The 12,723-nt window shown below is 36.3% G+C and overlaps 1 protein-coding gene across 6 annotated transcripts in view; it reads left to right on the plus strand.

The window, feature by feature from the left end:
- Positions 1-7,114, plus strand: part of TRIM37 (tripartite motif containing 37) — a gene marked incomplete at both ends in the record, with an annotated part of 70,023 nt that extends 62,909 nt beyond the window's left edge. For 5 of the 6 annotated variants that reach the window (XM_084237562.1, XM_084237566.1, XM_084237563.1 and 2 more), the window contains 2 exons: positions 5,662-5,772; positions 7,032-7,114. In XM_084237562.1, the coding sequence (XP_084093688.1) occupies positions 5,662-5,772; positions 7,032-7,114 (194 nt within the window). The remainder of the gene's footprint in view (positions 1-5,661; positions 5,773-7,031) is intronic. The other variant, XM_084237565.1, reaches the window with a different exon arrangement.
- Between the last annotated feature and the right edge of the window lie 5,609 nt (positions 7,115-12,723).

Raw genomic sequence — 12,723 nt, forward strand, 5'->3', positions numbered from 1 at the left:
ATAATTTCTATCAAATTTCCATTTCTTTATTTTCTTTATTTCATCAACATAAAGTTGTTTATGTTGTTTACTTATTGTTTTAAGGTCTATGGAATCTGTTGTGATGTCCCCTCTTCCATTCCTGATACTGGTACATGATTTTGTTTGCTTTTTTTCCCCCTTAGTTATCTTAGGAGTGTCTCAATTTTTATCAGTATTTTCAGAGAACTACTTTTTTGTTTTGATTTTTTTTTTTTGTTTTCCTGCCAACTTTATTTCCTTTCCTGTCCTTGATTTGTGTTTATTTGCTTTCTATATTTTGAGACCATATTATTTTCTCATATTAGCATCAAATGCTTTAAATTTCCCTTTACTGCAATAGCCATAGCCCAAAGCTTTGATATTTTATGCTTTTATTTCATTCCATTCAGAATGTTTTTCATTCATTCTCAAAAATTCTTAACTGTTTTCTCTTAATATATTCTTTCTGTTAGTTTTACTGTCTCTATGACAGTCTGTATGATATGTGACACAATTTGTTTATTTTTTTTAAGAGGCATGTGTTTTTATTTATTTGTTTGTTTTGTTTATACATGCACTGGGTACAGTAAGAAGCGCGGGAGGGTGAGAGAATTCACCAGAGCCAGAGCAGGGAGCAGAGCAGGCAGAAGGACCGAAGCACACTGCTGAGGGGAGCAGCGGGTGGCAGGAGAGGTCTGTGCGCAATGTGGGACCCTCCTTCAGTGGCCAGGGAGCAGCCAGGGATAGAACCAGCGCCGCAGAAGCCACGGGGAGCCTTGCAACCCAGCGCTCAACCGCTGCGCCTCGGGGAGGCCCATGTGACACAATTTAAATCATTCTTTTTTTATCCCCTTGGTTTTTTTTTTTTTTTAAGGGTTGGATTAAATTTTTTTGTAAGTCCATTTTTATTTATTGGCTTTTCAGTGACTTTAAATCCTTGAGGGGTATAAGCATCACATGGATTCTGTGTCCTGTAGCATTAGCAGGAAGGTTGCTTTAGAATTTGCCACTGACCATGCCACTCTCCATGGGCACATATTTTCCCCAGATTACCTGATTTTATTTGGTTTGTCACTAGGAGTCACTTTGGTATTCTTTGCTTTGTACACACAAGGACATCTTTTTCCTAGATAGAATTCAGTTTCATCTCAAGCATAAACATCTCCAAATTTAAGAAAAGCTGTGTGCTCCCTCTGGTTCTGGAGATTCTGCTTTTAGCCATCAGAAGAAGCTTTGGACCACAGCCTTCCAGCCATATTTTAGTAGTTCTATTCCCAGCAGGCCTCCATAGACTACAGAATGGTGGAAAGAGATGGAATTTAATCTTTGTTTATAGGCTACTGCAAGATATGAAATTCTGTGTGGAAATCTAATGAGGAAAAGCTTCACATAGTATGTACATTTTGGTACTGTTCAAGTATAGTTTTGCTATAAAAAGTACTACTGTAACAAACCACATTTAAGAAGACTTCTTAGTAGAGAAACAGTAAGACAAACGTAGACCAAACATTGTACACAACAAACAGCTTTATAGCTCAGCTATACAGTCTAAAAGTTAAAGGTGCCAGGAGTGCCATCTTGAATTTGGAAGGTATAGAAAGCATTTTCCCAGTGACTTGAGTAACTTGGAGCTGGCTTTGACAATGTCATCAACAGACCTATTTATAGTACCCTGGTTGTTTTGGTTTTCCTACAGTGAAGAAGTACCACATCCGAAAGTAAGCATACATTTCTCCTTTTCAGCATGTGGTCGTCTTTATTTGCTTTCCTCAGCTCCACATTAACTTCTGTTCAGTGGAGTTCTTTCCAATTCATTTCTGCACTGTCTTTTCCCTTGTTCTTGAATCCCTGGAGGTGGATAGCTGATGAATTAGTATTCTCATTGGTGGACCTGGTTATAAGACAAAAGGAGATATCTGGAAAACTGACTTGGGCTTCCACAGGCAGCAATGCAGAGTCACAGGCTGTGGTTCCAGCCCCTTTTAAATGTCCACCTCATTTCAGGCCCAAAATGATGTGACTCATCTGTCCCCTTGTTGCTTAAGCTCTTTCTAAAATAATTTTCAACTCAGTTTCCAGATTCGACAGTTCTACCTTTAAGTTTGCTAGCCACTTTTTTTTTTTTTAAGATTTGTTTTATTTATGCATAAAAGAGCTGGGGTGTATGCCAGAGGTGGGGGGGGGGTGCAGGTAAGAGGATTCACCAGAGACAGAGTGGGGAGCAGAACAGGCAGATCTACTGAAATACACTGCTGAGGGGAGAAGTGGGTGAGACAGGAGAAGTCTGCTGCACCATATGGGTTAGCTCCCTGGCCCGGGATCAAACTCGTGCTGCAGTGGCTGCCAGTAGCTTCACAGTGCTGCAACTTAACCCCTTGTACCACCAGGGAGGCCCAGCTTGCCACTTTTTAAATCTTGTTTAAACTCATCTATTAATATTTAATTTTAATGGCTTTCATTTCTAGAAGGTCTATTTAATTCTATTAAAAAATCTTTCCTTTTCCAAGTTAAACAGAATTAAATAGTCTCATACTGAATGATATTTCATTGTATGAAAAATTCATGGTTATAGTCCTTGTATTTGTATATCTGATTGACTCTTCCTTCAGGAGGTCTGCCTTGTTTTTTTCTTGAATTTTGATTGAAACACACCTTTTTTTGAAACTGCCCCTGTGTGAGAATTCTTCCCATTTTCTATTTCTAGAAGAACCTGGATTATGGTAGCTTCCCTCCAGAAGTTTTTTTTATATGTTTGAGGAGTTTTTAGCATTTGTATATCTGCTTTAAAGGCTTTGTTAGCTACATTTCAACTTCTCTGTCATCTCAGGATTGTTAATTTTTTTTTTTGTCTTCTCCTGGTATCTCATGTGCTGAAGTAATTTTGAATTGTATCCTGGATATTTGCAATATGATTTTTTAAAATTCTGGGTCTTGTTTAAACTCTCCTTTTGGCGGTACTTCCAATTCTGTACTATATTAATATGCCTGTTCCTGTTTACCTTTCACAGTCATTTAATAGTTGTATCACACATTCTCTGAAGATTTTATAGCTGCCTTTAGTGGGAAAGATGGGGAATATGCTTATTCCATCTTATCTAGAACCTTCCCTCCAGAGGATTTTACATTGGCTTGATTTTATTTTATTTTATTTTTTTTAATATTTTATATAATTCTTACATCATTTTTCATCTTTGCATAATGTCTGCATTTTCATTATGGTTATATTCCTCATACAATTGCACACCCCCCCCTTATTTTGACTCTAGTTCCTCCTCTCCCGCCCCCCCCACCCCCTGTTTATAGTTGCTTGTTGATTTTGATTTTTACTTTGTATTGATTAGTCTTTTTCCTGGTCTCTTATTTAAGTTTTCTAAATTCCTGCTGTGCGTGAGACCATCTGGTATTTCTCTTTTTCTTTCTGACTTATTTCGCTGAGCATGATCCCTTCTAGCTCGGGTTCAACATCCGAAAATCAATCAATGTTATCCAGCACATCAACAAAAAGAAATATAAAAACTATATGATAATATCAATAGATGCTGAGAAAGCTTTCGACAAAGTACAACACCCGTTCATGATAAAAAGCCCTTGAAATTCTCAGGATATAAGGAACATACCTCAACATCATAAAGGCCATCTATGACAAGCCAACAGCCAGTATCATTCTCAATGGTGAAAAGATGAAAGCAATTCCATTAAGATCTGGAACAAGACAAGGATGTCCACTCTCACCACTGCTTTTCAATATAATACTTGAAGTCCTAGCCAGAGCAATAAGATAAGAGAAAAACATACAAGGAATCTAAATAGGAAAAGAAGAAGTTAAACTATCACTATTTGCAGATGATATGATAAAATACACAGAGAACCCCAAAATCTCCACAGAAAAACTAATTCACCTAATCAATTAGTTCAGTAAAGTGGCAGGATAAAAAATCAACACGCAAAAGTCAGTAGCCTTCCTATACACAAACAGTAAATCTGAAGAAGAAGAAATCAAAAAAAACATCCCTTTTATTATTGAAACAAAAAAAATCAAATACTTGGGAATAAATCTAACAAAAGAGGTAAAGGACCTATATAAAGAAAACTACATTGACTTGATTTTAAAAACACTAACACCTGACCATTTTTGATGTTAGTTTTCTGACATTAGAACCTCAGCTTTAAATCTTAAACCTAACACTCAGGCCTCAGTTTAAATTGAGGTGAGGGCCTCCCTGGAGACACAGCCTATGAAGCTATCCACAGCCAGGGAGCAACCCACATGGTGCAGCAGACCTCTCCTGACTCGCCCGCTGTTCCCCTCAGCAGTGTTTTTCAATCATTCTGCCTGTTCTGTTCCCCACTCTGTCTCTGATGAATTCCCTCGCCCCCCACACTTCTGGCCTATACCCCAGTTCTTGTATGCATAAATTAAATCTTTAAATTGAGTTGAGCCAAGTTCAGCAAAAACAACAAAATTCCTTGCTTTATTACTATGCCGGTAAACTGACTTTTTTTTCTTTTTTTAGTTTTTTTTTTTTTAAATTTATACAAGCACTGGGTACAGTCAGAAGCACGGGAGGGTGAGAGAATTCACCAGAGCCAGAGCGGGGAGCAGAACAGGCAGAAGGACCAAAGTACACTGCTGAGGGGAGCAGCGGGCACGGCAGGAGAGGTCTGTGCGCCATGTGGGACTCTCGCCCGGTGGCCGGGGATGGAACCGGTGCTGCAGAGGCTGTGAGCAGCTTCGCAACCCAGTGCTCAACCACTGCACCACCAGGGGAGGCCCAGTAAACTGACTTTTTTCTAGTCTATTTTTTGGTTACGAACTTTAGCTTTTTGTGGGGAATAGAGTTTAGTCTCCATCTCTGCTGCTTTTCTGAGATGGATCCAAAACTTGTACTATTCCTAAGGGAGTGTTAAATACCTAAACATCAAACTCTCCAGGGCAATTGCAGCATCTGAGCCCCTAGTTTTCCTTATCCTTTTTAGTGTTGGCATCTTTGGATTGCTCTCCTGTTAAATGTGGCTGTTCATTAAAAAAAATTACTAAGTTTCTATTTTATTTAGCTATTTATAAGGGTTTGTAGCAGGGAGATGTTCAGATTTTTCTTGATCACTGCCTTATTGAAATAAATCCTATAGAATATGTCTTAAAAATAAGCTGATGTACACAAAAACAAAATTAGAGATCTAAATATAATAGTAACTCATTTATTGCTAGAATTACTGGAATTTTTTATGCATACACATAAGAATACTTGTGTATGTATATATGTAACATACTTAGAATTTTATATGTTGTAGACTAGAAATTATGTCTACATTGAATCAAAATTAAAAGAGTACCCATTAACTTTCACTTTCTAGAAAATGAAAAAAAGGGTGTATTTGCTTTGGGGAAAAAAATCTCAGCATAATGAAATTAGTACTTGTTTGAAATTATAACTTTCAGGTACTAGGAAAGGGCAATTTAATCTTTGGGAATAAATATAAAATCACTACTTTAACTACAGAGAGCTGAGATTTTTGTGGCTTTTGTTTTGTGCCTTTTATTATTTTGGCATTCAGTGTAAAAATTCAATAGGAATCTCTGTTTAGTGGAGAAGATTTACTTTTACTTTTACTTGCAGTGGTTTCTTACCAGAAACATATTCTCCCCTTCTTTCCTGCCAGGAATGAGTAGCGACAGTGATATAGAATGTGACACCGAGAATGAAGAGCAGGAAGAGCATACCAGCATGGGCGGATTTAACAACTCTTTCATGGCACAGCCCCCAGACGAAGGTGCAACACATGATGTCATTTCACAGATTAATAAAACCATCTCTTTTGCTGGTGCTGCTGCTGCTGCTGCTGCTGCTGCTGCTGCTGCTACTGCTGCTGCTGCTTCCTTTGTTCTGTTTCTGCTTCTGCTTTTTCTACTCTATGCTTCTTTTTTTCTTTTAATTACTGTCATTTGTGATACAACAGTCTATGGGGTAAATTACATGGTGAGTACTAAAAAAATTATAGGTAATGTTTGGCTGGTCAGACACCTGATGGGTACCCTTATTGGGTAGAACAGGAGTCAGCAACCTGCTTTTGTGCAGCCTGTGACCTAATAATAGGTCTTTACATTGTAAAGAGTTTTAAAAAAACAAACAGGAATTTTCAACAACAACCATATGTGGCCAGCACTGCCTAAATACTTACTATTTTTCTCTTTATAGGAAATGTTTGCCAATCCCTGGGAAGCTTTCAGATGTTTGATTTATTATTCTTTCAGAGATATTTGTAGCCTAACTATAAAGTAACTTTTTAAAAGATAACTTTTCCTGATTTCTTAGAAATGTATGCAGGCTCTCTCTCTCCCCCAAAAAAGTCTTAGGGGGGAAAATCAAAAGAAACACAATGTTAGAATTTTTGTTTTGTTTTATTGTAGGTATCAGCATTTACTGACTTGAAATCTGTATGTATTGTGAAGTGATTACCATAATAAGTTTAGCTGACTTCTGTGACCTGTTGTGAATATCCAGAGACCTTCATGATCAATCTGAGCATTCCTCTGTATGATATCTTGTAGTGCCAATATAGGCTTGTGCTAATTTTCAACTTCATATTTTATATATTTTACTGATACTCTAGTGTCTTTTTCAATATAGAGCCAAGCATTTGATGATTTTTAATAATACTTAAGACACTTAGAGTAATTTTCTCTACTTGTAAAAGAAACAGCCAAATTTTAGGCAAGTTATTTTGAGTGCAGATGGTTTTATGTGGTTGTGTTTGCATGTGCAGTTGATTTGACTTTGAGAAACATTTGTTTACAAAGTCAGCCTTTAGAGTTTTCAATATCGTGGATTCCCCTTCCTTCAGCTTCTCTCACATTGTCTCTAGGAAGACAAAGCGAGGCACTGCCTTTCATCTGTTAATAGTGGATATCTATTACATATTTCTTCTTTATTTTCCTGTTGTGTGTCTGACTCAAATCACAGATTTTCTGAAGATAATGATTTACCTACAACCCTTATCACTTAAATAACACTTTTATTTTTTTATCTTAGATACACATTCCAGTTTTCCTGATGGTGAGCAAATAGGCCCTGAAGATCTCAGCTTCAATACTGATGAAAACAGCGGAAGGTAATTTCAAATCAAGAGAACTGACTTGCTGGCAACCTTGCCCCTGAAATTTGCTGTATGTTTGTCATCAGTCAGATAATCAAATTTGGCCTTTTTTCCCCCCATCTCTAAAGTAATAATTCTAAAACTATTAGAAAATAGCACAATTCTTATATAAGACATTAGTACACAGGAAAATAATAGGGAGAATTGTGGGAGAATTCTGTATAATGTAATGAAGTAAGTGTAGTCTTAAACTAATTGAATAAAATAGTTTGGTCACAAAAGGCAGTTTGTGTACTAAAACAAAAGGGTGAATCCTGCTAGAAAAAGTACCCAGAGACATTGCATGCGCTCAGTATACTGTTGAGTATCAGTCCTTGGCTAGACACTCTGTATTTAAAGGACCACATTTATATTTTGGTTTTAATCACAATTCATATTTTCATTAGTGCCTATAGATTAGTGAACAGAAAAATTACTTATGAGTAGTTTCTGCTCTGTAAACCTTTTATGTGTATAACTGAAGTTACTACTAGACTGAATCTCCTCTTTAGAGTTTATAGACTGACTAAAGTTAATTTATTTGTCTTTTCCTTTTTGTTCAAGTGCAGGCACATTGTTTAATGGCACATAATCTTTCTGCTGTATGTATTTTGCAAATGTCATTTAAATGACATATGTTAATGTGGATTGGTTAGGTTCCTGCTCATGTGGAAACATGTAAGATCATTTTAAATTATTCATTTTTTTTCTGCCTCCTACTGAACTGTAGTGCAACAAATATCTTACACCCTCTTTCTCCTTTACTTTCATTACTTGGATGTTGATTTTAGTGTTTATACTTCAACAAGTCATACATATTGTATATTGGCTTCTGTGTAACTGTAGTTTAAGGTTTGCTTTCATATTCTTTCAATTAGTCCAAAATTAGTCCAAACTTTGTCGTTGTGTTCCTGCATTTGTGTTTGAGCTGCTACTATACTGTTTGTGAAAATTACACTGAAAGTCCACTAAGAGACTGTTGAAAAAGCATGAATATAGGTATAGACATGTGAGAGGCATCTCATCTGCTTATATTTTTACTTAATGAATATTACTCACTTTTCCACATCTTACGTCTTGCTGAATGCTGTGATTCATGGTTGCTTTTGTTCAAAACAGTTTGCACTTTTTGTTAATAAAATGAACTTGAGAAAATATTATGCCTCTGCAAATTATTAAAAGTGGGACAGGAAGCTCCTTCTTTCTCTCTTCATTTTGCCTGTATATAATGGAGGCTTTTTAGTTGTGTAAACTGTTAGTAAATATATGAGGAAGTTAGAAGGCTTGTAATTTCCAAAATCTATTTGGTTACTTTTTCCTCCTTAATAGTTGGAAATATTTAAATACTATATGAGAAATAAAAATTTAACATTTGTCCATTAACATGTTGGCTATAGGTATACTGTACGCAGTTACCATTGTGCATTGCTCTAAAACATTAGTAAGTTAACACATTTCATTTTCTATTAGATGGAGATAATGTTCATTACATTTTAATGCAATTTCATTTTTAATCTAACTTTCTCTTGTCTCTATGCTATATTGTAATGGATGAAACTGCAGTGTAAGAATTTTGCAGTTTTAGTGTAGAAAGCAAACCAGTGTAAGAACTGATGTATAGATTTAAAAAGAAACTAACCAAAATCCATAAACATGAGTGTGAGTTACTCTATTTGCAGTCTCACTATTGTGTAGCTGTTTTTTTAACTGTATTTGATGTAGAACTGAGTGCTTTTCACTGTACCACTACAGTTTTTATTTTCAAAATAGAGAAAACAAGATGTGGTTAAGAACTAAGAAAAGTCTGAGAATAGAATACTCCTTTGGGGGAGATTTATTTGTAAAAGCATTTAGTGTGTGTTTAATCATGAGATTCTCATGGACAATTCTTTATGATTGCATTTTGAGTTTTCCTGTGTCTTCTATTGGGGGAGAGGATATCTTTTTCTTTAAATCATAAATGTGCTTAACCTTTGCTTGTATTTTTTCATGACCTTCAGGTTTTTTTTTTGGTTAGTAGATTTCCCCTAAGTGGTATAGTAATACATTGGATTATGGTATATTTGGGGGTTTTTGCTTTGTTTGTTTCACTTTGTTTTTATTTTTAATTGAGGTCATATTTTGATACCCTCATCAGATATTGCCACCATAGTGTACCTACCAGGATTATGGTGTATTTGAATCTTGAATATTTTTCTAGCTTTTCTTATGTTCTCAGGTTATGTGTGTATATATATATACAAATAGAAGTTGCTGCCCTTATTTTAGATTTGAGAATCTCAGTTTGAATTGAGATTGGTTGAGACCCTTTTAAAAAATTGCTGGAAATGAGTTTACCATGTCAGCAAGATTATTTTTGATTGTTAAGTTGTAGGAAAATGTGAAAGCATATACTGCTTTATGCTTATACAAAGTTTTGTAGGAAAAAATTATTTAAACATAACCAAGTATATTCTCATATTTTAGGAACCCAGCCTATTTGTACCATATTCTGATGTTGTAATAGGCCCTACAAGTACAAAATTTTCCTTTTTGTAATTAAACTTGACAACAGATTTCATAAAAAAAAAAATCTTGTAGGTAAAGGACATGCTGAGTATGCAAAAGAAAGTGTTTCTTCTAAGATAGATAAAATCATGTCTGTTTTATTGGGTCCTAACTCACCTGAAGTAATGTTTTTGGATTATAAATATGTAGCATATTCAAAGTCGCACAGTCCATTGAGGAAGACCTCTAGGATTCAATTAACAAGCATCTATCTAACATACTTTCTAGGGATGTGTTAGAGTTACCCTTGTGCCAAATCCCTACCACATCTTTTTTTTTTTTAAAGATTTTCTGATTTTTTTTTTTTTAAGATTTATTTATTTATTTATTTATACAAGCACTGGGTATAGTCAGAAGCGCGGGAGGGTGAGAGAATTCACCAGAGCCAGAGCGGGAAGCAGAGCAGGCAGAAGGACCGAAGTACACTGCTGAGGGGAGCAGCGGGCAGCAGGAGAGGTCTGCGCGCCATGTGGGACCCTCCTCTGGTGGCCGGGGAGCAGCCGGGGATCGAACCGGCGCTGCAGAGGCTGCGGGCAGCTTCGCAACCCAGCGCTCAACCGCTGCGCCACCGGGGAGGCCCCCTACCACATCTTTTTATAAGTTTTAATGGGACACAGCTATATTCATTCAATTTACTGATTAGCAATGACTGCTTTTGTCTACAGCAACTGAGTTCAGTAGCTGCTAAAGAAACCTGATAGCCTTCAGAATTGAGATTACTTATTCTTTCACCCTCTATAGATAAAGCTAACTGACTTTTGTTCTATCATTGATATTATTGGGAATGTTTTTCTGTGTAGAGTTTAGGTTTGAGAAAGCATGGTTTTTAAATGAAAAGGATCTATGTTTGATTGTGCTTTAGTTTTGTGATTGTGGAGTGATGAGCAGCTTCAATCCCATTCATTCTAGAATCATAAGATCAAAAGATTCCTTCAGAGATGAAGGGAAGGGTCTGTTAGCTTTTAGTAGTGGAGTATTTAGGAAATGTAATTCCTCCCCCATCTCCTTCTGTGTTACATATTGGATCTGTGGGTGGACTTTGTGGGGTCAGAAACCATTGCATTTACTCTCTTCTTTACTGTAGAATGCCTGCCTTGGACATACCAGCAATTAGGTAGCAGTGAGGAAGGGAAGCAGCACAGAAGGAGATACCAGTTGCTTTTCCTTTCCCTTTGTTGTTCATGATCTGTCTGCAAGAGATCTGGTGCAAAAGAGATCCTCCTTTCTTTCACCTATAGCTGTCATCACCCACATACTACATAAGTCATGAGTAGTGAACCCAGATTTCCAGTGAGTTGCTCTACTCTGCTTGTGTTCTTGCATTTTCCGTACCCTAACAGTCCTCCTTTTGCTGAAGGGCATAGTTTTCTCTTAGTCTCTCCTCCCATTTTACCTGACCTAAAGTTAATTGAGTATTTTTATCTCAGGTTTATTACAGAAAATTTCTTCCTGTAGTGTTTTCTCTTAAGCATAAAGATAGAATAATAATGCTTGTATTATGCACAAGCACATTATTTCTGGACAACTTTGAAAACTGTGTCATTAAATCCTTACATAAACTTTGAGGAAATGAGTTATGTGTTGTGTCCATTTGGCAGAGAAACATGTTCAGGGAAGTTGTATGATTCTCTAAAGGCTCAAAAACAGGCAGGGATAAAATGAACTGCTAGTCTAGTACTTTTTCTGATATATCACACTTGAACCAAACCTAACATTCCCATACCTAATAATTAAAAACCTACAGATTGTCCTATTGTTTAACTTTTTGTTGTGAGATAATTTTAGATTTACAAAAGAGATCAGAAATCTTGAGAGTTCTTGTATACCGTTACCCAGCTTCTTTTGTTAACATCTTACATAACCAGAGAAACAATGATCAAAACTAAGAAATTAATCTTGTTTATAGTACTGCTAACTAAATTACAGAATTTGTTCAGATTTCACTGGTTATTTCACTAATGTCCTTTGTTCCAGGATCCAGTGTAGGATCCCACGCTGCATTAATCATCATGTTTCCTTAGTATCATGCAGTCCATGACAGTTCCTCAGCCTTTTCCTTGTCTTTCATGACCTTGGCATTTTTAATTTTTGTTTTTTATCCAATGTTGAATTCCGGAGACCTTGCCATTTTTTGTTAACGACCAATTATTTTATAGACTGTACCTCTGTTTGGGTTTGTCTGGTCTCTTCTCAATGCATGCTGTCAGAGGCCATAATGAGGTCGATATTTATAGTTAGGATGTTAACTTGATGACTTGGTTAATGTGTTTTCATCAAGATTCCACATTATTTACTATTTATCCCTTTGTAATTACTAAGTATTTGGGGCACATTTTTTTAATATTTTATATAATTCTTACATCATTTTTCATTTTTGCACAATGTATGCATTTTTATTTTGTTTATATTCCCCATACGATTGCACCCCCCCCCCTTATTTTGACCCTAGTCCTTCCTCTCCTCTTCCCTACCCCCCCCCAGTATTTCTCTGGTTTATAGTTGCTTGTTGATTTTGATTTTTACTTTGTATTAATTAGTCTTTTTCCTGGTCCCTTATTTAGGTTTTCTAAATTCCTGCTATGCGTGAGACCATCTGCTATTTTTCTTTTTCTTTCTGACTTATTTTGCTGAACATGGCCCCTTCTAGCTCCATCCATGTTGCTGCAAACTGCATGTGTTTATCTTTTTTGATTGCTGAGTAATATTCCATTGTGTATATGTACCACATCTTCTTGATCCAGTCATCTATTTTTGGGCATTTGGGTTGTTTCCATAGCTTAGCTACTGTAAATAGTGCTGCTATAAACATAGGGATGCAGGTGCCCTTTTGAATTAATGTTTCTGTGTCATTTGGGTAAATACCTAGGAGTGGAATTGCTGGATCATATGGAAGCTTTATCTTTAGTAGGCCAAGAAATCTCCACACAGCTCTCCATAGTGATTGGACCAGTTTGCACTCCCACCAGCAATGCAGAAGAGTTCCTTTTTCTCCACAACCTTACTAACATTTGTTGTTGTTAGTTTTTTTGATATGTGTGGGGC

Source organism: Talpa europaea (genome assembly GCF_964194135.1).
Source record: "Talpa europaea genome assembly, chromosome: 7".
Classification (NCBI taxonomy): domain Eukaryota; kingdom Metazoa; phylum Chordata; class Mammalia; order Eulipotyphla; family Talpidae; genus Talpa; species Talpa europaea.